General features: G+C 36.7%; 1 protein-coding gene across 3 annotated transcripts in view; it reads left to right on the forward strand.

Annotated features, from left to right (window-relative positions):
- The window catches only part of FAF1 (Fas associated factor 1), a 307,409-nt gene that overhangs the window by 138,339 nt on the left and 142,219 nt on the right, over window positions 1-26,851 (forward strand). For all 3 annotated transcript variants that reach the window (XM_030571511.1, XM_030571512.1, XM_030571513.1), the window contains one exon: window positions 19,780-19,866. In XM_030571511.1, coding sequence (XP_030427371.1) covers window positions 19,780-19,866 — 87 coding nt within the window. The remainder of the gene's footprint in view (window positions 1-19,779; window positions 19,867-26,851) is intronic.

The following is a 26,851-nucleotide window of genomic DNA, read 5'->3' on the forward strand; positions in this document are numbered from 1 at the left end:
TTGGTACAGTATCCTACTGTATTATACTGTACCTTAAAGGGAAGCCAACCTGTGATCATGTTATATGCGATTTCGCGTTATGGCGAGGCACCTTATGGCAGGGTTTGACTGTATTTGAAAAAGCCAAGTGGAGGGGGGTGGGAGCTCACCCAGATAAAGATGTGAGATCTATAATTTCCCAAACTTAGCATGATAGAAAGTGTTAATTGTTTAAACGACCAGGTTAAGCAAGACAAAATTGGGACTATCTTGGTTCAGCTTCATAATCATGCATATAGAAGATCAGATAGGAACATGCAGCCAAACAGATAAGTGTTTGGAGGCCATATTCCCTTAACCTTCTCCTTCCTTTCCCCTCCATGGTATCTTTTCCCTTTTTGTTTTACCAGGGTTGGATCTGAGGGGGTGCCTAATTTTGTTGATAAGAGAGATTCTTCCCACCCATGTCATGTTTGAAAACAAAACATCTAAGACTTATTCACTAAATTGGAAATATAGGGAGGAACAAACATACTGAATGACTATAATGGCTGTTCATGGTACTAAATGTGTAGCTCAATTCTGCATTGTGCTGAGCACTGTTTGACCTGGTCCAGCAAGCCATCTAAGCATGTACTTAACTTTAAGCGTGTGAGCGATCTGGTCAAACACAAGTATTTTGGGCTCAATACAGGAGTAACTGGATGAAATTCTATGGGCCCTATGTTAGACTAGATGATCTAATTGGCACCCTTCTGACCCTAAAAATCTATGAATTTATGAATCTATGGACTTCAGTGGAAGAACTACAATCTCTAGCAGTGAAATAATTTCTCTGGCCTGCAGCAGTCAGGAGCAGAATTCTGAGTTGGAACTCCTAGATTTCTGAGATCTCTGTTTTGTGTTTTCTTTCCAGATCAAGGTAGTGTCTGCAACTGAGGTTGTTTTTTACATATTGACATACGTAACAGACTAACGAAGCCTCTTTCTCTTTCCCTAAGCGTTATTGTACAGCTTCTGGGTGGTGCTTTTTCCATTGTTTTTAACAATGTTTTGTGAGGCTAAATCAGTAGTGACACACGTGCTGAAGGAAAGAATCCAATATGATCTAGCCCAAATACAAACTCTCTCTCTCTCAAAGATTTGTGGAAGTTAACGCTTTAACAGCAGGAGTTAGTTCCTTTGTGACAAAATTATGTGCACCAAAGAAAAGAATATTGGTGCTTGGCCAAATAATCCAGAGTATTACCTTGTGCAAGCGTTAGGAAGCCTGAAGATCCTAAGCCTAGACTCTGAATGGTTTCATGCTGTTGGTGTATGATTTTCTATATACGGACTGCAGCTGGAAGAGCACCCTTTAATGGTTTTTGCAGGAATGTGTCCGTATCTTTGGCGAAGAGGTTCCTCTTTAACAATTAGTCCCAGCGAAGGTAATGTTTCTGCTTCACCTCAAAACTTGAGATTTTCATTCCAGCGCTCTTCGCATATTATTTCTATAACATTTATGATAGCTGGTCATTTGAGGCTGCAGTTAGGAGAGTTGGAATAAGTGATTTGTGGTGTATACTCAACCCAGCATGAATGTGACAACTTGAGGTGCAAGGCAGATTCGTAAAATGATTCATCTTTTCCCATCGTATAAGTGGATCCAACAGTTGCCCCTCCTTATCACTAGGTGAGGCCAAAATCAACTGAGGAATTGTTAGAAAAAAATACTTTAATCAAGTGAAAGAAATAGGAGCATGGATAGGATGTGTTCTTTCCTTGCTGGTCAGGCTGCCCATCTTCCCCTCCAGATATTTTGGAATGTTCTTAGAACTTATTTGAATAAATGTGAAATATTTCTTTACGCTTCATGAAAACTAATGCACAATTATCCTGCTTTCAATAAACATCAGTAAGCTATACAGTAGAACCTCAGAGTTACGAACACCAGAGTTACGAGCTGATCAGTCAACCAAACACCTCATTTAGAACCAGTATGTAATCAGGTACAGCGGAGACCAAAAAAAAAAAAAGCAAATACAGTACATTACTGTATTAAACGTAAACTACTAAGCCCAGGTCTATACTAGCGGGAGGGGGTTGACCTAAGCTATTCGCTTAGCTGAAGTTACGTATCTTAGGTCGATTTACCTGGCCGTGAGGATGATGGCGAGTCATTCGCTGCCGCTTCCCTGTCGACTCCGTTTCCGCCTCTCGTGAGCTGGAGTTCTGGAGTCGACAGGGAGCGCGCCTGGGGATCGATTTTATCGCGTCTACACTAGATGCACTAAATCGACCCCCGATAGATCGATCGCTACCCGCCAATCCAGCGGGTAGTGAAAACCTGCCCTAAAATAAAGAGAAAATTTCAATTTTTTTTGAGAAAGTAAGGAAACTTTCTGTGCTTGTTTCATTTATATTAAGCTAACTAACAGTAGCATTTTCCTTCTGCGCAGTAAAGTTTCAAATTTGTATTAAGTCAGTGTTCAGTTGTAAACTTTTGAAAGAATAATCTAAAGGTTTTGTTCAGTTACTAACATTTTAGACTTATGAACAACTTCCATTCCCAAGGTGTTTGTAACTCTGAGGTTCTGCTGTATTTAAATTACAATTTTGCTCAAGTCATTTTCTCATATCACATCAGAGGGAAGCAAGTTTCACTAGTGCTCACTCACTGCAACACGCTTTTAACTTTGTTTTATAAAGGCCTAAATATGATTAGCTAATTCACTTACTTTGTTATTTTCATGGCAGGAGAAAAAGTTTATAGTTGACTCATTGCTAAAAAATACAGTTGCACAGTTTATATTTTAAATATGGAATTCATTCTCTCTTTTATTCAGGACATGTGCGCTGGAACCTTTCAATACAATTCACCTGCATTCCCACCACTGCTAACTACAATCTGTGTAGACAAAAACCCAGATGGAGAATGGGGGAGGGATGCAACATTAAAAGGGAAGTGATTTGGAACAGATGCGTTTGCCCTGCATTTTGTTAGTAATTTCTTTAAACATAGAACTAAATAAACTCTCATCCTCTTGTTACTCTTTTAATTTGATTATTCTCATTGAAATGGAGCCTCTTTAATGAAACAAGGAGCTAGCTTTGGACCTAACGTTATCGGTAAATGTCCAACAGCTTGTGAATTGTGTTGCAAGTGAAAATAAGGTGTGTTGAATTTGAGATGGGGAGAAATTGCACATTAAAATATCACTCTTTATATATTTTTTATTTGTTTAAATATATGTTAAATAAGGGGATTTTTTCTTTATCATATTAAGTAAATGAGATAGGGTTTTTGGTGCAAGCCCTCCATAGTTAAAGATGTAAAACAGCCAATTCTTGCTTCTATAGCACAACATAGTTCACAGCTGAGATTAGAGAAACCCTGTAGTGTAGCTAATACTCGAGGGCATCCCCAGCTAGAAAGAGTATGTGAATTTAGGCATGGGAGGAAGGAAGGATCTGCTTTAAATTTAGTGTAGGGTCACTGAATCTAATGATAGATTAAACAAGGGAGGTGGAATAATGAATAGGGGTATGGCAATGTGTAGCACTAATACCAGAAGTCCATGTTTGCAGTAGTTATTTAATGTGGTTTCCCATATGTGTCTGAATAGAGCACGTTATGGCAGGTATGAGCTAAGGAATAGCTTTGTTAGTGAATAGTTAAATAGACTGAATTCTCTCTTTAAATATTACTTCTATGTATACAGGAGGACTGCTTGTTAATGGCATAATAGGACATTTTATGCATACTAAGAGCACAAACTCAGTGTTAAGCAAACATTTGTAATTGGTATATGTATGTTAGAGTGTAATGCTTTGATTTTACAGTATGTAATGCTGCTAATGCAGCTTCAGAAAAAAATTCAAAATGAAGCTAACCAGCTAACTTATTTTTGCCTGATCAGAGTGGAAACAAATTTCGATTATAATAAATACTTCAGGGTAGTAATACTCTGCCAAGGAGAATGCCAGCATTAGTAGTGATTTGTCAGCTGGGAAAATGAGGATGGAGGGGGCTACAGAGCATTATTTTAGTTACTAAATAGTTGACCAAAAGCTCATAATCCTACTTTAATTTTGACTTGAATTAAAATGTTGCCATAGACTGCGTGTTTAAATGGAATGTATGGGTCCCCATTCATTTTTGTTGAGGAATATCCTGCTCTTCCTTAGATTGATATTTACAAAAAGAATGTTTTGATGAGAAAAGTCCTATATACTTAGAATACAAAACATATTTAAAGCATTAGTTCAGATTTCTCTTGGTAACACACAAGGTTCTGAAAAGTATTTGACGTCAAGAACTTATAGAAAAGCAAGTGGACTGTGGAGAAATTGATAGGTAGGGTTTCATGTAGTCCATTTTCCTCTAATATGTTTTCACATTACCAGCAAGGCATTACAGACAATACACTCATGTCACACCCCATTTTTCCTCTATATACAGTTGGCATTGCAAGTGTACACAAAGAGGAGGATGTTGACTCTCTCACTATTTGAAGACATTTGCCCCACTGTAGTAACATCAAAATAGGGACCATCAGAGAGGGCATTGGGTCCAGTTCCCTGTGCAAGGTGTACTTTGCACTAGATGACCTTTCAAGGGCCCGTCCAGGCTAACATTTCTATGATTGGTGGAATATCATAAAAATCAATATAGCATGCTAAACCTGTGGATTTCAAGGAGTACCCTGTGTCCCTCTTTGGACATCTCACTTTGGCTAGTACTTAGAATGAACATTGAGCTCCAGAGGGAGACCTGTCCAGGTGTCTTTAAGTGGGAGGACTGCTGTGACCAGAGGCATGGAGGTGGTATGAAGTAGGAAGTAAAAGGTGAGAATAAGGGAGTCTGGAGGATTCCCCATACCGTAAGCATATTACTTGTAGAGTACTGCAGTTCACAAGGTAGGTAGATTAAGCTAGTTTTCTTCTATTACAAAAATTAAATTATTGAATAGTTACTGGACCATTTCCTTGCTAGGTTTTGTGTTCAGGTTCCTTCTAGTAGATAAAACAAATGCTTTTTATGTTGAAAATGTATTATTCACAGTGCTAAAGCTTAGAAAGTAAAAAGCAAATGACAAAATCCTATTGTTCCTAGTGATGCTCTATTTCTCCAGTTGATTGTAATTTAAAGAGGATAGACCTTTTACTTAAAATGCGCTTTGTCCTCTAAGAACATTTCCTGGAATCCCAGATTATAGCAGCTTCTGAAACTTTGTCACTGAGATCAGATTTTTTTACCCAGAAGACAGCAAAAAAGGATACTGTCAACAGTGCACTTCATGTGAAAGTAAATCCATTAGGGGCCAGCGGCATTGCTGCCCTTCTGGGGATGAGGGTTTAAATCCTCCTTTAAGTCACAAGTGGGAACGATGTTGATCTGGGGGAGAATTTCAGAGGCACAAATAGGAGTTAGATTGGTTACCTCCCCTTGAATTTCAATAAGAGTTGGTGCCGAACTGCCATTAATTAATCTCCTTGTTAACCAAAATGACAAAATTGCTGTTCAGTTTGGTATGCCCAACATTCTCTGCTCATTAGGCCTTACTCTCCACTAACGGTACAGCCCACAGAGATCTAACGGGAGGAGCTCCAGAGTCCCTCATTGGATCTGGTATACTAGCTAAGCCAGAAGGAGAGACAGGAAGTTGTCAGGGCAAAAAGATAAATCCTGGCTTGATGCTGCTACAGTCCTTGCTGCCCGCTACCTGAGCCCCACCTCATCCGAGCTTCTGACTTTGACAGTGCCCTGTTTCCAGCTCCTATCTCAGCCTCGTTCTGGTCCCTGAGCCCTGTCACCCTGGTTTCTGACCAATCTGGCTCTGACCCCAGGCTGCAGAACTTTGGCTTCTGACTCAGTGCTGACCCTCGGCTTCAGCTCCTTTTCCCTCTCTGACCCTGGCTCTGACGTTCAGTTCTGACAACTGATTCCTGACTCTGAACCTGACCATTGGCTCTGGTTCCAGATCACAGTACTGACCACCGGGCCAGACTGTCCTCATCTCGGTTGCCGGTACTGGTCTTCCACGGATCCTGACATTCTGACCTTAAACTAAGTGATGCTGACTCTGATAAAAGGTGCCACACAAAAATAAAGTCTTTAATAGTAATAGTAAAGGTCTGTACCCAGAGGACCTGATTCTCACTGAAATCAGTGGTAGTTTTTCTGAGTGTGGACTTCCAGAATTTGTTCAACCATTAATAAAGAGTAATTTTTGCTGTCAACGTCAATGGAATTTTAAATTTGTATTCTATCTTTTCACCTATTTTTGTTTTCATTTCATTGCTTCTGTAATTTGTCATTCTGTACCAAAATATGTGTGATGGTTGGCAATTCGTTGACTTTTTGGGAAGAGGAAAGCAGCTGGAGCTGTAACAATAGCAATCACAATTTGCTGGCAACTGTTTTAATTTTATAGCAAATTAGAAGCAGTTTAATCATGGACTGACAGTTTGAAATGGCAATTTCCGCTTTGTTGTGGTGCGTGTTGAATTGTTGTAAAGTCGGTCCTGGAGAATGATCTATATGACAGAGTGCTTATCCTGTAATAGACTACTTGCTACCAGTTACCTGTCATCTTTCACAAAATGCCTGAATGTGTAGATAAAATGTACCATTAAGCAATCTCACTTAGAGTATTGGTCATGTTAGTAAATCTCCATCTTGACTAACATATGCAAGATTTACTGATGGTGATACTTTAAAAAGTCACACGTTTCTTGAAAATGGTTTGCATATTTATATTAACAAAATAACTGGTATTAGTAGCTTGAGGAGTTTTTACATAATCTGACACAGACAAGATAATCATGTTAGTAAATCTCAATCCCAAACATCCTTTCCTTTCAATTCCCAGTGCCACGCCTAGTTCGCACTCTAATTATATTGTACCTTGTTTAATCCAACCTCGCATCTGTCTTCCCATTAGAACCCATCTAGCATGTTGCTGCCAAAATAAGTTTTCTTTCACACTTGTTTTGAACACACTTGCCCCTCTCCTCGGTTTCTTGAGAACCTGGTTTCTCATCAGTTTCTATATAAATTTAAGCTTTTTCCTTTTCACTTTAGCCACTTCCAGTCTTTTTACACACGGTCAGGTAGGCTTACAGTAGCATTTTGACTAACATTTGCAAAGCTCCATTATGCTTTTTGAAGCTCACCTGTTCTGTAAGGCGTTCTAACTAAAATGACTCTTTATTGCTCCATGTATGTATTATATTGTGCTGTTTGTTTTGTAATGCTCCTGCAGGTGCCCATAGATAGTAAATCTTTTGGGGCAGGGCACCTGTGATTTGTTTGGCACAACCGTCCTCTTGTTCTGCACCATGTGCATCTATGGTATTAAACTAATAGTAAATCATTATAATAGCAATAGTCTTCTTACATCAGATAGAAAAGTCATTCAAAACAGTAGTTTGATTTTTTTTATTTTTAAAGATAATTTCATATTTTCTTTTAAAAGATCAGTCCAGGAGTTGGGGTCATATTCTTCCCCTCCCCACCCCCCAAAAAAAAGACTAGAGAGTGAACTATTAGATTATTTTCTTCTCTTTTTTACTCATCTTATAGAGGTGATAGAATAGTTTTAGCTTTTGCAAAGTTCAAATGTTCTCCTCTGACATTTTAGGATGTGTCTTCAATTTAGCTGTTCTATACAGGTGCTTGTTTAAAATGACCAATGGGTTATTTTATTGTGGATTTATGTTTTTGATTTTATTTATATATACACACAAAGTATATAAATATATATAAAAATATTCTTCTGGTATATGATATAGCAGAGTTCCATTTCGATAAAAATATGTTGGTCTCTCAGAGAAATGAGAACATTTTAAAAATATCGGGCCAAAAGACCAAATAGAGACAATGAAATGGGATACTAAAAAGTATAAAAGCTTGTATAGTAAACTTGTTCAGGAAACTGCAAGAGGTTATAATTGGTATTTCTGCTGATGAAAGGAGTCTCAGGTAACTGTTGTGTAGAAGATGTTGATAAATTGTAATTAATGTACTGGCTATATAAAAGTCTGATGGTAACATCAAAACAGGAGGTATACCATACAGAGGAATAGTGCGACTGCAGTGGGTGAGTTTAGAAATTTTAGGTGAGTGGACCATTGAAATGTAGTTTATTGTAAACAAATGGCTTTTTAAATTAATGGAATTGTAGGAGCCTTCTGTAGTCTCTAGGTTTTTGCATCAGTGAACTGGAATCTATAAAAGGGAAGTGAAAAGGAAGTAATTTAGATTATTGTGAGTGTCCTTATCATTAGAGAGACAAGGTGGGTGAGGTGTAATATATTTTATTAGACCAACTTCTGTTATCTAATCCACCATATTTTGGGACCAGCATGGCTACAATTACACTTGTACTGAGCATAGATAGTCATCCAGATGATGTGATGCTATATTGAGTCAAGGTAATTGTGCATGTGAACTTGAGGTTGATCTACCTCTCAAGAGCGTGGCTTGAAAAATCATCCACTGCTTTGTAGCAGTTTGCTTGCATACAGAATTTTTTATAGAATAGGCATTTCTGCATATCCAGTATGTTTTCTTCAATAAAATTAGTTTCACCAAAACTTGAGAGCATGGTGATCCCTCCAAGTTTATCGTTTACCTAAGCATTCACTTCTCTGAAAACTTTGCCTGCCCCTCCCTGATTTTTAAGTCAATCCATAATAACGGCAAAGTAAGAAGAAATGTATACTGTATTTATATCCTTCTACCTCCTTCTTCTCCCCCCTCAAAAAATAAAAATGAAAATCTGTGCCGCTGGCTATTGTGGAGTGTATTGGGAAAATTCGACAGTCCTTCCCAGTATACCTATTTTTATAATCTTTTTTGTGGGAAATGTTGCATAATGTGCAATGTAAAATTGCACATCTTTCTCCAAATACCCAAAGGCAGTGGTTTATTTTAATGTAATGGCCAGCAAAATTCTGAGCCCAGGAATAATTTCCCCATAAAGCGTGAGAATTGAAAAGACTGAAAAGTGTCTTATGCTTCTATTTCTTTTTTTCATTACTTAAATTGGTTAAGTGTAGCTGCTTCTTTAAATTGTGAAAAGGAAGAATCCCTGGCCAGAATTCATGCATGCTAATTTCCAGAGCAGAGACAATTGTTACATTTATGTAATAAACTCAACAAGCTTTCCAAAGGAAATGCTTACACAATCTGAGTTCTACAATGTGGCTAAACCCAATTTGTAACAGTAATTTAAAATGTTCTTCTGGATTTGACTTGACAGATTTCCATGTAATCAAAAGTAACCCTTTGAACTTGTAAGTGGACATACAATGTGGTACATAAAATAAACCGTTTAACTACAGATAAGTGGAATGTGAAGATTTAGCAGAGAATTTTCTCATGACTTCTTGCGTAGTAATTTTCTGAGGTGCTAGTGGAAATAGTAAAGTGGATTTTAAAATAATTCTTGAGAGCTCAGTTTAGGCAATATGAAACCTTATTAGGGTTTTGATTAAAAAAAACTTCAATTTGCAGTTAATTTGTTACAAAACCTTAATTGTGAGGGAAATATCTTTACTTGTAAATAGTATAGTAGTAGTGAGGGTTTGTTCATTTCACTTTAAATTGTTAAAATAGAGCAAACAATACATTGTGTAATTTTTTCTCTGCTAAACAAGAAAGGCAGTTTCACATATTAATGCGGAAAAGTTACAAAAACAGAAAAGTATAAAGTCTTATCAGAAATATTAAAAGCAAAATCTTGTACAAATTAATTAGTGCAGATATTATAGTTTAACAACTGTTTGAATTCTGGTTTGTGTGATGTGATACAGAACACTGTTAAGACAAAATAAAAAATTGCCAATTGCCATTTATCTAATAATTATACCTTTTCGTCTCTGTTGCATCTGGTCCAGTTTTTAGCTTTTTTTTGTTAGAGATATTTTCTTCTTTAGGTTCTAACACAGTGAATCAAATACAAATGCAATTGTAATTAAGAATTTCAGCACAGCAAACAAAAAAAAATACTCTCTTGACCACTGCAATTGTAAGAAGTGTCTCAGAAGTGGACAAAATTGTTTTAAAACAATCTGATTTTGAAGTCATAATTACAAGATTTACTGTATGAAATAACTTAAATCAGCAAGATGCTAGAAATCAGAGGCTGATTATACTTTAAGACTTGCATGGTGAGACATTGGCCTTAAGAAACTAGCAACATCACTAGGATAATCTGTAATATGTATACCTTTTGAAATGCATTGCTTTAAAACATTTATTGATATGCTACATTTATTGTCAGGGATTTAATGTAGTTTCTTAGTATAATGTGAGTCTAGGGGGGGAATTATGGATTTTAAACTTGCAGTTTTTTAGAAATGGTAAATTAAAAATCATAAGAACACACTGCAGGAATAAGATTATTCCACAATCTTTAATCATCTGACTTTTTCTGTCCTCCTGGCATTTAGCTTCCTTGCCTCTTCTCCTTGTTCCCTAGACCTTCCCATCTTTGTGTCTCCAATTTGTGCTCTTTCTCCTCTCCCATTCTCATTGCATCACGGGTTAATTCCTTGACTGTGTTGGCCCTTGCTCTTCCAAGCCAAGACCAAGGAGACAGCCTCTCATTTTTACAAAATTTTTGAACTGAGAGATTATGGGCAGAATCATGCTCATTTTATTTAGCTAAAGCTCCCATTATTTTAACTGGAAGTTTTGCCGTGGTTGTTGACGTTAGCAGTGATTCCTGTGCAGCAGATAGCTGCCTGAAGTCATTATAGTTCATACTTTATATTTATATTGAAGATAAATAACTCTATTTTTTATTGACCCCCAATCACCTTTTCCTGACCAAGTTGAAAAGATTTCTCTGTTACTGAGTTTTCCTTTTGTGGTCAGCACTGCTGATTACTTTTCTTAGCTTTCTTTTCTCCTGGCTTCTTTGACTCTCTGTTTCCTGATTCCTCTATCTATATTGCTGACTGCTCTATCAACATCCTATTCTTTAGCGACTCCTCCTCCCCAACTTCCATGTCCTTAAGGATTCTGTTACTGATTGCCTCATCTTCTGCCTCTGTAGGATCTTAGTGTGAGTGTATCTGATCCCAGAGTTTTAACTATCACTTCTGTGTGCATATCTTCCAAATCAACCTGTCTAGCCCAACACCTCTGACCATTCTTAGATTTCAAAATGTTTTTATCAGATCCTTTTAGGTGTCCTTTGTACATCTCAAATATTTCTTTCCAACTATAACCTCTTTTCCTGACCTGTCTCCCTTATCTGTAACTCTTAACTTCATTAGCCTTCCAGTCTCATGAGCTTGTATCATCTGTGGCTCTCTTCTCTACATCAGATTCTTGCTAAATCCCATTGCTCCTTTATCTGTAATATTGTTGAGATCCACCTTTTCTTCACTATCCCCATTGCTAAAACCCTTGTCTATGCTTTGGTCACCTATAGTCTTGAATAGAATCATAGAATATCAGGGTTGGAAGGGACCTCAGGAGGTCATCTAGTCCAACCCCCTGCTCAAAGCAGGACCAATTTCCAACTAAATCATCCCAGCCAGGGCTTTGTCAAGCCTGACCTTAAAAACCTCTAAGGAAGGAGAGTCCACCACCTCCCTAGGTAACCCATTCCAGTGCTTCACCACTCTCTGAGTGAAAAAGTTTTTCCTAATATTCAACCTAAACCTTCCCCACTGCAACTTGAGACCTTTACTCCTTGTTCTGTCATCAGGTACCACTGAGAACAGTCTAGATCCATCCTCTTTGGAACCCCTTTTCAAGTAGTTGAAAGCAGCTATCAAATCTCCCCTCATTCTTCTCTTCTGCAGACTAAACAATCCCAGTTCCCTCAGCCTCTCGTTGTAAGTCATTTTTGTTGCCTGTTAATCATTTTTGTTGCCCTTCACTGGACTCTTTCCAAGTTTTCCATCTATAACTTGATCCCTTTTTGTCTCCCCTCTTCTCATCTCTTTCTATACTAGTGCATGATTCATATTTTTCTCACAATGCCCCTGCCCTCTCCCCCCAAAATGTGCTTTATTGACTTGGCTTCCATTCTGTTACAGCGTCAAAGTAGGTACTCATCCTCTCCTTCACTGCTCTGTGCAATCTGAGCTCATTTCCTTGTACCCCCAACCCCCTCGCATTCCACATTCCTCACAGTCCTCTCACTTTATTGCTCCTTTTGTCTCTCTTTCACACTCTCATTTTTGCACTGTCTTTCATGCTGACTAGATGCCTGGAACAGCCTTCAGCTTCTCAGCCAATTTAAAGCTTTGCATAAATTATATTTAATAATATTAAAGCTAACAATAGTTCATTATATACATTGTTTAAATAACACTGTACCTAGTTATGCAGAAAACAGCCCTCTGGAAATTACTATGGTTTGACTTGGATGTGATTTTTTTGTTTTTTTTAATTCAAAGATGTAGTTTCAGGCATGGCCAAATTTTGCTGATTAAGTTGTAAAATTTTAATTTTTAAAATTTGGTGATAGATTTTGTTAGGCTAGATTTCAAATTTTCTATTTAAAAGATGAGAAATTGACTACTTTTGAGTGAAATTCACCGAAGTACAGAAGACCCTGAAAAGACTTTTCACATCACTTAACCTTGTGTAGAGCCCTTGTATTATGCGTTAGGGTGAATTTTACCCTGTTGTGTCCTAACCAGCATGGACAAAGAAGAACCTTGAATATTGGTTCAATTTGGCATCTGCAAACAAAGAATTTTTTGTGAATATGCCTTCTTAGACAAAATATTTATGATTTTTAAAAAAAAATAGTGCAAGAGAAAATAAACAGAAATTTGCCTACGTCCTGTAACATGCTTCAGTCTGTTACCTACTTTGGGCTCCTCAGCATCAACACATCTGTCTTGTTCCCCCTGTGCCTCCACCTACATGAAAATGTTCTGATGTGGGGAGGTTCGGTTGTGTCGAATGCATTGAGAGGAATTATGTCTCAGTCCCCAAAGAGTCTCCATCTGCAGAAAGGTTAATACAGAATTTTTAGTTAATTTTGTGATTAAAATTGATATTTTTAATAGTTAAACCTCTGGAACCCAATGGAACATTTACATATTAATTTGGTTTTAAATAATCATATATTGAGATTATCATCTAGACAGTGTATCTACCATCTGTAATGTGCAGTCGCCATGGTATCTAGATGTTATGAAAACAGTACAGATTTTGGGCTGCACCAGTACTGCTAATTATTCTTTCTTACAGATCAAAGTAAATGTGGATGACCAAAAAGCTCACCAAGTCTGTAAAGATTTCACTCTCTACTAATGGCAAATGAGCTTGTTAGCAAAACCCAACCCACTACAGCTCTCTTGGAAACCTAGTGGGTCTATTATCCATTTGTATGCTGACTCAAATTAATCAGTTGCATCTAGAATATAGCTGTATATTTTTATTCCACTGGCCTAGCACACTGCTTTTAAAATATTTTTTACTTTGGTTTATGTGTAATGTTTAGATCTCCCCCCCCCCTACAGAATTACAGCTTTACATTGAAACAGCTAATAAATATGAGGGAGGTTTTACATTTTATTAGCAAACTCTCCTGTCCTCTGAATCTTTTTTGCTTTTCTTTTTTTAATGCCATTGGAATTACCAAATAAAGGAGAATCCTTTAAATAGTTACAGCATTGATAAAGGTGGCATGATATTTAAAAAAACACTTATTTTTTCCTTTAACTGCCTGTGGTTTTTAAATGGACTGTTTTGGCGTGTTTTCAGAAGCCAGTTATGAATTTAGCCCCAGCAGTTTGTTTAATCAAACATTACTCTAATATGTTTTACATGGTGCCCTGCCAGACAAGGCCTGTCTACAACAACTAGTTTATTCTGTGACGAGTTGCTCAACAGATGTCATTCTGGTAGAATAATACAGCAGAATGCTTGTGCGTTGGCTAAAATTACTTCAACTTTGATCACTTTTGTTCAGCACATCAGTCTGGCATTGTGCTTTATACCAACATAACACTATAACCAGAGCATGCCTTTCAAGCTTAGAATAGCAGAGGAATGTTATTGAAATCAGTGCAGTTACAGATGAGTTAATGAAGAAGGAAAATACTGTTTATTTCATAATGCCGTAGTGTTGTACTTTGGAATTAAAATGGAATGTAAGGAATCCAACTCCAGAGTTATTTATTTTTACTTCATAGGGCTTTTTAAAAACAATTTTATGTTAGTTTTATTGACCACATTTGTCCGTAAATGAGTTTTGTTTGTGATTGTAAAATAGTTAATAGTAGATTCTGAGTCTGAAACACTTTCTTTTTATGGAAATTATATTTAACAAGATCTTTTCCATGTATGATTGAATAATAAATGTCCCACAAAAGATATTCTTTTTTCTTATATTTAATACTGTAAAACTGTCATGGCAAGAGCCAAAAAATAGATCTCAGATTAGCATAGTTACATTTGGATGGGATGTTGTGGGGTCATTTCTCAGTAATGACATCTCTTAACCTTGATATGACTGTGAAATAAATGCTGCACAGCAGGCTAGTCTCTTGTTAAGAAGCACTGAAGAAAAGCTGTTTGTTTGAAACTGAGTGGGGATCAGACCATGTCCCAGGCTACACAGCTTTCACACATCAGTTCATCTCTCACAGGTGTATATGGGAAGATTTAAAAAATGGATTGAGTTGCATTTTTTAACAGTGAATAAATTCCTATTTATTTGAAAAAATGACATTTTTACATATGATGAAGAGTAATATGTTACAAAATGCTGTAATTACTAGTTAGCATGACACTTTGGCATTCTGTATTTAAAATAAAATGAATTTAATTTTACTTGTGACGTGCCTAATTCGTTGTGGTTGGAAGTTCAAATTTAATTAAAAATGCACAAAAAACAGCATTTTAATTTGTATTAATAAAATAAAACTACCTTAAATGTGCTGGATACATAAAATGTTTATCAAAATATTATTTTGCATTCAAAACTGATTTATTAAACAAAGTGAGTTTTATCTGTAGTTAATGAATTGAACTGATTGTTTCTGGACACCAAGATTTAGAACTAGTAGATTTCATCCTCTCACACCTAGTTTTAATTCAGAGATTGGAAGAGGAAAATAAGCTTTCCTGTTTTTTTTTTCAACTCTCAGTTCGTTTCTTAACTTTGAATGAATTACTCATTGAACTGAACTGAACTCAACTGAATAAACTGAAATGAAGAAAATATTCACTTTGTACCTGCAGAAGAAATTACTGCTGTCAAAAGCTGATATGAACTTCAATGAACTCTGGTTTCAGGTGCTTAGCCCATGACTTCCACGAGTTCACTGATTTGACTTTCTTTAAAATTTGGCAGCAAATATGAACGGCTTAATAATTTTTTTATATTTAATTTAAATGATATTAATTAAAAAACATTTAGGACTAAAAGTGGGTTGTCAATTTTAAATTTAATTTCAAATAGGTTTATTTTTAAAAAATAAACCTAATTTAATTTACGTGAAAAGAATCAATTTCTACCCACCCTTATCATTAACTTATGTATACTGAAAATTTAATTTATACACATACTGAGTCTGAATATTAACTTTTCCACACAGATGTACTAAAACTTATCCATAACTCTATAAAAGAATTCCATCAATATTTATTCACTAATGCATTTTAATGTGTGCGTTAAGAGACTTTATTAGGAAGACAAATGCTACATATAGGGCTGTATTAACCCATCACTGGGCCCTAGGCAAACATACATTTCTGGGGCCCTACCTTCTAATATGAATAACAACAAACAGCTGATAAATGGAAGAAGGGAAAAATATATACCTGAATGAAGTTCTCTTGCATACATGCCACTATAGTAAATTCCCATCCCAGCCTGTTCAGTTGTTGCTGTTGGAGAAGCAAGTCATTTCTTTACCCATGCCTTCTTCTCTCTTTGGCTTTGTTGCGAAAGGGAAAGTGAGTTTTAGCTGTGTGTGAGGACTGTCTCTGCCCACTCATCCTCTGGTGCAGATTTGCATGCAGAAACTGAAAGACCTTCATTCACTTGAGTGAGTGGCATTTGCAACTTTTTCAGTTTGCTCTAGGGAACCAAAACACAAATCTGGGCCTGAGGTACATTCTTAGTTGTCTATGGGTTAATCTGGTTCTGGCTCCATGAAGGGTGGATCTAGGGATGGGGAATGAAATCCCTGGACACAAGTGACTCCATGCTTTAAGGACTCTCCCTGTACTCCTGCCTCAGCTCCCCAAGCAGTGCTGCCTTGGTGTGCAAGGGAGCTGAAGCAGCAGTGCCATGAGGAATCTTTCAAGGGTGTGTGTGTGTGTGTGTGTGTGTGTGTGTGTGTGTGTGTGTGTGTGTGTGTAAATCTTCTCTCTCCATATTTATAATAATCATAACAATTAGGTACACCATCATTAATAACATCGCTTGATTATAGCTTAATTTCTGCACGTGTATCCTACGCACAAGGTTTCAATGAGCTTGAACTCTATGGAAAGTTTGATGCATCTAGGTGCTTTTCTTCTGTTAAGATGATTCCAGAAAAATACAAAAGAAGTCTGACACTAGTTATATTTAATTAAATATTAATTTAAAAATAATTGTAATTTACAAACTAATTAAGAGATTTTAACAAATCTTCAGAAAATTCATTCTGTATTCAAAAAATAAATGCTATAATTTTGGTGAGAATATGCTATCTATTCTTAAGTAAGAAAGAAGGTGAATCCCTGCTGCAATAGCAAAACTCATCTCTACCTCTGTGGTGGAGTCATGACAGGCCACAGATAAATATATTACATTATTTGATTTCAACTACTACTGAGTAGTTGGAATTGGTTTATTTTGTTGCATTACAGTAAAACAAACATGTTTTTCCTCTGTTAGAATAGTTCGTTAAAAAGCATCTTTTGTCCGCTGTACACTTAGCAAACCTTTCCTGTGTACTGGTTTTCACTGGATAGTCTCCATTTTGACTGTTCCACTGCACCAGAAGAGCAGGCAGGCAGTGTTCTGAGACAAAGTGAACCCCATTAGCCTAGGGGAGTGCACTGAATTGTGAGCCAGGTCAGAGATTTCTTCTTATGGCTGTTGTTTGTATTTCTATGCACTTCACAGACCTTATTATTGACTAAGTCTCATGCCCCAACCTTAGAAAACAGTTAAGTATTAGCCCTTGTGATTTTACAAACAAACTAATGGAGAAGTGTTCAAGGTCACTTCAAATAGATTTGGGATAAGAATCCACGTCTCCAGTATCTTATCCACCCAGCTACACTGCCTTTCAGATTGAATGTGCCAAATGAATGTATTTTAGTGATCTTACCTCTAACCACTACATGATATGCCCTTCCCAAATCTAGGAACAGAATTGAAGACTTCTGATTTCCAGAATTCTGTCTCTTTCTTTCTTTATATTTTTTAGATGTAAAATATTGGAGATCAGAAACCTTGAATTCTCAAATGATTTGAATTCAAATTGAATGAACAGATTTATCTTCTAATTTAAAGAGGTCCTGCTCTTTCAAATGGTCATCTAGTGCTTGCTAAGGTGGTATGGTCATTTGTTCCAAATACCTACCAACTTCGTTGTGAGAACCATCTTTGACTTCTACCCAATGAAACAGAATGGGAAAGCCAACAGGCATTCTACCTTGTAATGTACCAGATTTGGTTCAGGACTGAAAGGCATAGAGGCATGTAATGCATTTGGGGGCCTCTACACTGTCCAGACAGCATAAACACAAATATTCTACTATTTTGATTAGCTAAAAGCTGTGTAATCCACTAGCAAAATGTCAGATCCCCCTCTGGTGGTGGTTCTATGTAGAGCTGTGGCTTTCAATCTTTTTTTCATTTGTGGACCCCTAAAAATTTTTGAATGGAGGGACAGACCGCTTTGGAATATTTGACATAGTTCTGCAGACCCTCAAGGGTCTGCGGACCACAGATTGAAAACCACTACGTAAAGGGTAATATTTGCTTCTGTAATCTAAGTGGCGGAGGTCTGTGCTTGGGATCCAAAATTCTAGGATTCAAACCCTGCTGATGACTGATATTGTGGGGAAGACCTTATGGTTGCATGTAATAGGTTTTTTTCCTATTTTGTGTGTTAAAAACAAAATACAACTGGTGTATTTAACTCTCACAGTGTGGGGGAAAAAGTCCTCTAAAACAGGTTTTATTCTTAAAGCCTTTATAATCTGTCAGTTATGGTGCATTGTGTAACAAATTACAGGTGTTACATCCTTTATTTACTGATGTCACACACTGGGAAGTTTGAAGGTTGTGAAGGATGCCTCTTAGTTTATTTGTGTTCATGTGATAGTAACTTGCTTTGTTGGGTAAAAGATGATTTTCTGTGGTAGACCACAAGAAAAGCTCAGGAAACTCAGTTTCTCTGTTGGTCTCTACACCACAAAAGGTTCAGCCTGGCATTCAGATTTCTCCTGTAAGCACTTTTACCTGTCCAGTTGCTGATCTGAAGGGGCAATGTTTACATACACTTATGCACAGGTGTCTTTACACATATTCAGTCATAAGGCGGCTCTAAATAAGCCCTAACAATTATTCCATAGGCTGTGAGAATACCTGGAACTATTAAATGCATCACTGCTAGACAAATTCAGATTGGAAATAAAACATACATTTTTAATACCGAGGAGTAATTAGCCATTGGAACAATTTACTAAGAGTCATGGTGGATTCTTCATCACTGACCATTTTTGAATCAAGATCATATCTTCTAAAAGATATGCTGTAGGAATTATTTTGGGGAAATTCTGTGGCCAGTGTTATATAGGAGGTCAGACTAGATTATCACAATGATCCCATCAGGCCTTGGAATCTATGGCATCTTTCTGTCTGAGAGACAGATTATATAATTATTTTAAACCAAAAAATAGGATATAAGTTTGTGATTGTAAATAAATGTTAATTGCAACTAATGTACAAGGATCATTTGGCTTTGAATAGGCACAGAATGCCAGTTTTGTTACAATTTTGATGGGGTTGTAAATTGTCATATTCTGTGGTGTCCTGCCTACTGTCTTTCAGTTTCCACACTTCTCTCAAACTGACAACCAATCATGTTTCTTAACCTTATTAGTTCATGGTGGTGGTTGTATTTAGCAAAAAGTAAAAACACAGAATGAACTGGCTTAAAGATGTTTATTTTTTTTCATAAAAAAGGACACATCTGACATTTGTCTTCCCAACTGGAAATATTACTCTTGATTTGTATTTTCATGTTTCCTTCTTTAATACTTTCATTTTTATTTAGACACTCCTTTTTAAAAAAAAAATGTACATATTTATGTGGTAGCCAGCAACGTTTGATTGCTGCTTAAATCTACCAGGAATTTAGGATTTCTGGGATGAAAATAGAATAGGTTAACCAGCAGTGTTTATAACAAATTATCTTTTTGTTTTCCTATCTCCCGTGGTATATTTTCTTAATTTACAATCTTAATTCACCTGGCTGGAAAATCTGTGTGTAACTATATTGTTACCAACCGTAACTAACTAAAATAGCTACGATACTGTAAGTAATAATAACAACAAACTATAATGTGTTTGTTTAATGCAGTTTGTTCGTTTAGATTCCAGGTTAGCTCTTTTTTCAGCGGCAGTCCATTTTACTTTCAGGTAGAAATCTGAGTCTTTTGAATGTTGCCATAAGTAATTTTAATATCCCCCCCCCCATATAAATTAAAAGCCTCCTTTAGTGATGAAAATAACGCAGATGGACTGGAAGACCTCTCAGGGTCTTCTATGATTCTATGTTATTAAGTGCACTTTGAAAACGTGTTTACTTTTTTTTTAATAGGTTAAGCGGAATGTGTATGACCTAACTAGTATCCCTGTTCGTCACCAATTGTGGGAAGGCTGGCCTCCTTCTGCCACAGATGACTCAGTAAGTAGTTTTGTCTCTTTTTACTTTTTCCAGTAAATAGGTGACTGTTCACAGATTTATTATCCAACTCAGGTAAAAGCCTTTATTGTCCTTTGTTCAGAAAGTACAGCAATGGTAAGAGTGCAGAGAATTTAGGGCTTTATCCTTGGAGACCCTTCGTCCTGATCCAAGCAATGAACTGAAACATGTAAGTAGTTCCATGGAAGCTATTTGCATGGGCAAACGTAAGTGCAGTTTTCCGTGCATTGTTGGGTTGGAGCCAAAGTGCTTGGTACTTTTAAGGATCAAGTTCTTGCTGAGATGAGAAAGCAATGGGAGTACTTGTGGTGCACTCTGGTCCCAATTCAGGAAAACATCCTTGTTTAGGAAAGCACTTAAAACACATGCTTATGTATAGTCCTGAATTGGACCCAGAGCCCCAGTTCACCAGGGTACTTAAGCAAATGTGTAACTTCAAGCAGGTGAATACTCCAATTGAAGTCAATGGGACTACTTGCATGTTTAAGTATATATTTCACTATCTTGCTGATCCAAGGGCTATGCTCAGCTGTAAGACTTTAAAAGGTTGCACCCAAAATTAAGCCACCCGTATACACAGAATACATATAAACTTGTAGCTGATTAGAATGTGGAGGACATTGTTTCCAGTTCCTACCTGGTAATTTTAAAATTCCCAATATTAAAAATCAGAGGAAAATATTCATTTGTTCTTGTTGGCTGATAGTTCTGCAGCTCTGACTCACTGGTTAATTAGATATTTTTGCCTATCATGTCTAAATGTAGAAAGATGTTAGACGTTACAACCCACCTTCTGCTAATACACAATTGCTCCCTACAATATATTTCAGAGCATTTCTTTCTTTTTTGCTTTAGCTATTTCCATTTTCACAAAGTAATACATTGCTAATACTGGTTAGTGGGGTTGTAGGTAGAAAGAAGCTGAAATGGAGCTTGTAGTTAACTAATTTTGCATGTAGCTTTTGTGGAAGTGACCAATCTTTGCATAAAACAAAATACTACATTTCTAAAAGTGTTCAGTGTAAACCAGATTAAATTTGACATTCTATAAAGTGAAAATAAAACAAGAATTTGCCTTCTGTAAATACTGAAATAACAATACTTTGAAGATGTATCTATCGATTTCTAGCGAAGTTCTAAAATAACTGCTGCTGTTCGAATGGTGAATGATACATTATTAAAAAATGTGGTGTAAATTATTTCAGCCAATGAAACAACACAAAGACTGACCACATTTTTAACATAATTGCAAAATATCTCTTTGCTTGTGCTTGCAGCTGTAGTAGCTAATTTAGAGGTACATGCAGGGATCTTTTTTCTGTATATTGGAGAGCAGAAATTGAGACTTTAGATATGATTATTTATTTTATATAACAAATATGATCCCATAGAGGTAGTCGCAACCTTTGAAATGCTGGTGCATTATAGCATCTTTTACATTTAAAATTAAGCAAAAAGGTTTAGAAATCCAGGATTTCTGATTCAGGTTCCAATAGCTGCAAGATAGGATGTCCTGCATGTGTAAAACTCATAAATCTGTTTTTAAGTCTGTTTTTACAAGTGACATTGTTGCAGGCGAACTTTTCCCTTTTTCATGTCTAATGAAATTGGCGAATGTTGAGTCATCTGCTCCAAGGCAGGAGAGTCCTCAAAGCTTAAATCTGGTGCAGCTGAGACATGTCAGCTGTGTAAACAGATCTGTATGTGTTACTAACAAAAATATAATTAATTTCTATCTGAAATTAGAGGCCATAACTTAATACTATGAAGATTTAACATTAGCGAGAACTATCTGGAAACCGACTTGCCAGTTACAAATATTAAGTAATAGTTTATCTGTTTAAGTTGCTCTTTAATTTACTGGCAGTTTTTTTTCAATCTTGTGCTGTATAGCGTTCTCAGAGTGGTGTATTATATACTAGTATGGTACTAATTCACAATTAAAGAGCTAACGGAGGATTTGATTAGAATACTTTTTTTTCATTTACATTTTATGCAGCATAAGAAATACTTTGTAATACCACAGGAGGTTTTTTCAGTGCAATTCTCGTTAACCTTTGGCTTAGCAAACAGAACAACTAAATAGGCTTCACATAATTGGATTCCTGTATCATCTTGAGTCTCTTATGAACCAGATAGACTTCAGTCTTCTGGCATTATCAGGAAATTCAGTGAAGTCAACAGTTACTTATACATTGTTGCGTTTAGAGTTAAAATAGGTTCTTTGCTTATAGTTTTATTTATAGAAATATGGGGTACTGTCTGAACTGTCAATGACTCTTCCAGGTTTTTTTGCACACTTTCACCAGGGAAGTAGGTATCTAAAGCTCTACAAGTAGGGGAATGTTTTCATGCTGTGACAGTTTAACTGTGAGAAACAAGACACACACAAGCCAGCAGAAATCTCATTTTACACTTTTAACAAGGACACATTTTTAGTTACAGGAGGGTATGAATAATTTTAACACTGTGAATTATGTTTGTTCCTCTAATTAAAATGCAAACAATGTTAATGTATGAGTTTTTTTAACTCACGTTTTCTATTTTTAGGGGGGTGCTACTTATGGAACAAAATTAATATTAAAGATTGTAGTAGTGTTGAGCTATTTTTCTGATATTTACCATTCTTTGTGATTGATGCAATGCACTTTAAGAAATTAGAGTAGAATGTTTAAAAATTAATGGTTCATTGTAAATAAGTTAACAGGCAGTGCAAAATGTTTGTTTCAACTTCTGGTGATTGTACAGATCGAAACATTACACATCTTGTAAAGCCAGAACCAAGACAGAATATTCCACCTAAAGCTGTGTAAAATGTGCTACACTTGCTTTTGTTATATGAGCATATATGAACTTTTAAGATTGTGCAGATCATTGTGTTATAGTCGCCAATTTAAATTAACACTAACTTTATAAAAATCACCCTCAAGATCAATATTCTAGTATTTTACTAAGAGATTTCAAATGCTAAAATATTGTGATTTTTCTTTACATTAAAAAAGAAAAAAATTCACACTAATTTTTCAAGTGTCTCTTATCTGGTTACCTATGAACGTATGGATTGAAATCTTGGCCCCGTTGAAGTCAGTGGGCTTTCTGTGTATTTCACTGGGACCAGAATTTCATCCTTGATTTTTGTGCTACTTTCACTAACCCGAAACCACTAGAACCAAGTGGTTATTTTTTTTACCAAAGTTATTCCAGGTCATGTCACTAGACACTTTGAGCTAAGCCATTCCTAGAAAGGAGTTCACTGTTTTGCTTAAGACAAGTCATCCTAATATGGCTACGAGGAAGATCTGCTTTTCCCATAAACAGCAATAGATGATTTCTCAAAGTGAAATTCAACCCTGTGTAGAAATATACACAAAGCCTGTGCACTACTTAAATCCAATGTTTCCAGTTCCTAAGACTTTATCTCAGGTAATTGGCCTCTAATGCATGAGTTCTTGTGAAAATACAGAAATCTCCTGGCTTTGTGATTTGGAGGAAACAAACAGAGAGAGAAAAAGAGCTGGCTTCTCCTACACAATGCCCTGTTGCTAAAGGGAATGCTTACTGAGCTGCCAGCCAGGATTTGATGAGTTCTAGTCCTAGCTCTTCTACTGACTGCTGTTAATGCTTCTGTGCCCGTCAGCACCCTTATTGTTAATCAAGGCCTCATATCTCTGTGTTAGGAGATGTAAAATCCTTTACCTGTTATACAGATAAAAATAACTGACAGCTTGCACATGTTGGGACTAGAACCCCACCTCCCACCCCTGATAGAACAGTGCCACGTCTGATGCATATTGACACCTTTTTGTTCAGAAGGAACAGGCTAAATTATGTACTTGTGTAACCCATGCTTAACACAGTGTGGCTTGGTGTCACCTTCAAGTGGTTAGACCACATATGAAGGTTTATGATGGTTGCTGTGTTCATGCTAACAGATCTGGTTCTTTAGGTAAACTAATACAGATGAGTGTTTTTGGAGCTATAATTTCCTGGTTCATTCTCCACAGATGATCCAAAAATTTTTGTTACATATAGCTACTTTGTCTTCCTACTTGATCATGCTTTGTCTCCAGAGCCAGGAATTTACACCAGGAATGCTGATGCCCAGTATTCCAGTGCTGACTCACAAATAGTTGAGTGACCCACTGGTAAGGTGTATGTTGTCTCCCTGTATGAATCAGAAGGTAAAAAAATGCTTACTCACCACCATTTACTGTTGTGGAAACGGAAGGAGTCTGTGCTGTGGACCTGAAGGTTGTAGATTCAAACCATGCTGATGACTCGTGAGGGAAGGAAAATGTGTTTGGGTATAGAACACCACAAACATTAGTATAAAGTCTGGGAATAATTGTGGGAACAATTCTATATTGAAAAATGTATTTAGAAGAGAATTTGGAAGTTGTCAATATTTGTTTTACTGTATTTGAGTGTTTGTATTTTAGTTAATGGGAGCTATAACATTTGACAGTGGGCTGGGACACTTGGTTGGTTGTTGTGTTTGAGACTGAGAACTGTGTGTAGGAGATGTTGCCTGTGTGTCCAGAGAGATAAAAACTTTGCCTTTTATTAGATGCAAAAAGATAAGAATTTGAATTAACAAACTTAAGAGTATCTCACTCTTGAAGGTGTAATGTTAGCATCTGTGGGGGACTAGACGCTTTAGGGCATTGTTAAAGACCTACAGAGCTTTTCACCTGTAGATCATCAATTTGAATCCAGCCTCTCTCAACAGAAAGTAGAAGCTGTTCTGTCTAATAAATCTTTGGTAGACTCTGCATGGAAAAGTTTGGGCCTCAGTTCCAGCTCCCACATCGCAAACTCACTGTTATACTTTGTATGGTTGTAAGGTCTGTGTGATGAGGCTGTAAAGCATATAATGCAATGGAACGCTGATGTTTGGATCTTCTAGTGAAAGGCAGAAGTGGTGAAAATCTTGTGATCAATTTGTAAGGGTTGTCAACATTGTACCTGTCATTCACACCCTGTTGGTGAGCAGAATGAGTTTAAAAGAGAAGGCAGACAAAAAAACAAGACCTAATCTTTTAGTTAGGCCAAAAAATCGTGAAATTGGTTGTTTTTTTATCTCATGATTTTGGGGGTCTGAGTCATGGTTTTGAACGTTTGGGATTGGCAATACTTTCCCTCATTTAAGCCCCCAGAAGAAGTCCTTAAGCAATGCATGGGCCTTATTTAGGCTTTCTAGAATGAGATTAAATAGTTGCATATTTTGGTTGAGCATGTAAAAGTAATCTAGAGGATTTAGACACACAGCCTGGTAATTTTAATTAATTTTGATGGATGATGTGTGTCATTCTCCTATGTCTCTTTGACAATCCTTTGTTTCTGATTTGATCTGACTGAAGATGTGACTGGTCTCATAGAAATTGTATCTCAACTGAATGTTGCAATTTGCCTGTATTTGTATTTATTCTGATGAGATATTTAATTTAACTAAACAACATCAAATTCTGTAACTCTGTCAACAGCAAATGACTAGAATTTTGTCAGTTTTCTGTAGCTAATATTTATTGCCTAAGAGTTCACTTTGTGTCTGAAACATCCATATACTCTGGAAAGCAAAGACTTCAGATTCAGTAGAATGGGTCTGGCACATGGGGCCTCTTCGCAGTCCCTTCCCTTCTTCCTTTTGTTTAAGTACCTAAGAGGAATACTCCCAGACTAAACTTTCTTGTATCATGGATTTAACTGGAAGACTTCAGTTTTACAGTGATTATGCTTACAACTTGGTTGGGAAGGCATTGTGGACAGTGCCCAACACTGGAATTTCATTTGCTCTCTTTCTGAAATAGATAAGGAGAATGTACTTGTTGCCAAACAGTTTATTTTTTAATATTCTTATCTTCAATTGACAATCAGTAATCAAATGTATCTGAGGCACAGTGGTTCACAGCCAGGAACTTGTGAGTGCAACTTACTTTAGAAACACACGGTTACCCATATATTAACAGAGGAAATCAGAGGTATCCACTGTTGATAAGATACATTTTATTTTATGTGCATTCATGAGGAAATTCATTGAGAATAAGGTCTGTGCACTTTTAAAATATGCACAATGAAGATTTTAGATTTTGCGTTTTCTTACTGGTGTAACTGGTTAATAGTTGAAATTTCAAGTGTGCTGTAGTGACCTAATATTCCATCCAGAATGGGAATTCTATTTTAAGGTTTAAAGTCTCAAGATAACAAGAATCTTATGTAAATGCAATAAGGATTTGTACTCTGTGTGTGAAAAATTGCAATAATTATATAATGATATTTTAAAATCAGGTCCATTTAGATTTTCTAATTTGACTCTTTTAAAGAGAGTTTTTCAAATTCATCGTATTTAAGATCACTTGCAACCTCTTGTTCATGCTTCTGTCTCTCCCAAGGCAGTTAAGGTGCTGTCCCCACCACATTTTCAGTTGTTTGACATCGCAGAAATGAAAGAGGAAGGAAACCAAACTCTACCTAGTCTGCTGTTGGACCTAGCTAAGGACATCTGATTGAGACCAGCCTTGAACTCAGCCACATCTAAGAATGATTGATTGCTATATCAGAGGCCACATCAGGGATCCCCAGTATTCCTTATTTCATTCTGCTCCTGACTCATTGGTGATATCAGCAGCCAATAAAAGGATGAGAATTCCAAGACCATTCACACCGTCTCTTTGCCTAACAATGGCGCAAAGAATGATTTTTAAGGTGGAGGAAAATCTACTCCTTGGGTACTCTGCATATCCACATGGCCAATTAACCAACTGTCATGGTCAAGTATGAATTTTATCTATGAGAAAGGATGCTCTTGCTAGTCTGCAGTCTTCCTGAGGAATAGAAAGATACAGAAAGAAGCTGGTGACTGAGGGGAGTGTAGTTGTCTAAGCATGTCCTATGTGTGGAGTCTGACACTTCAGGGACCTCATCTCATATAGTGGCATTGAGACTGCCTTCTCAAAGCATTGAGCCTTTC

This window comes from Gopherus evgoodei, chromosome 8 (assembly GCF_007399415.2).
Source record: "Gopherus evgoodei ecotype Sinaloan lineage chromosome 8, rGopEvg1_v1.p, whole genome shotgun sequence".
NCBI lineage: Eukaryota > Metazoa > Chordata > Testudines > Testudinidae > Gopherus > Gopherus evgoodei.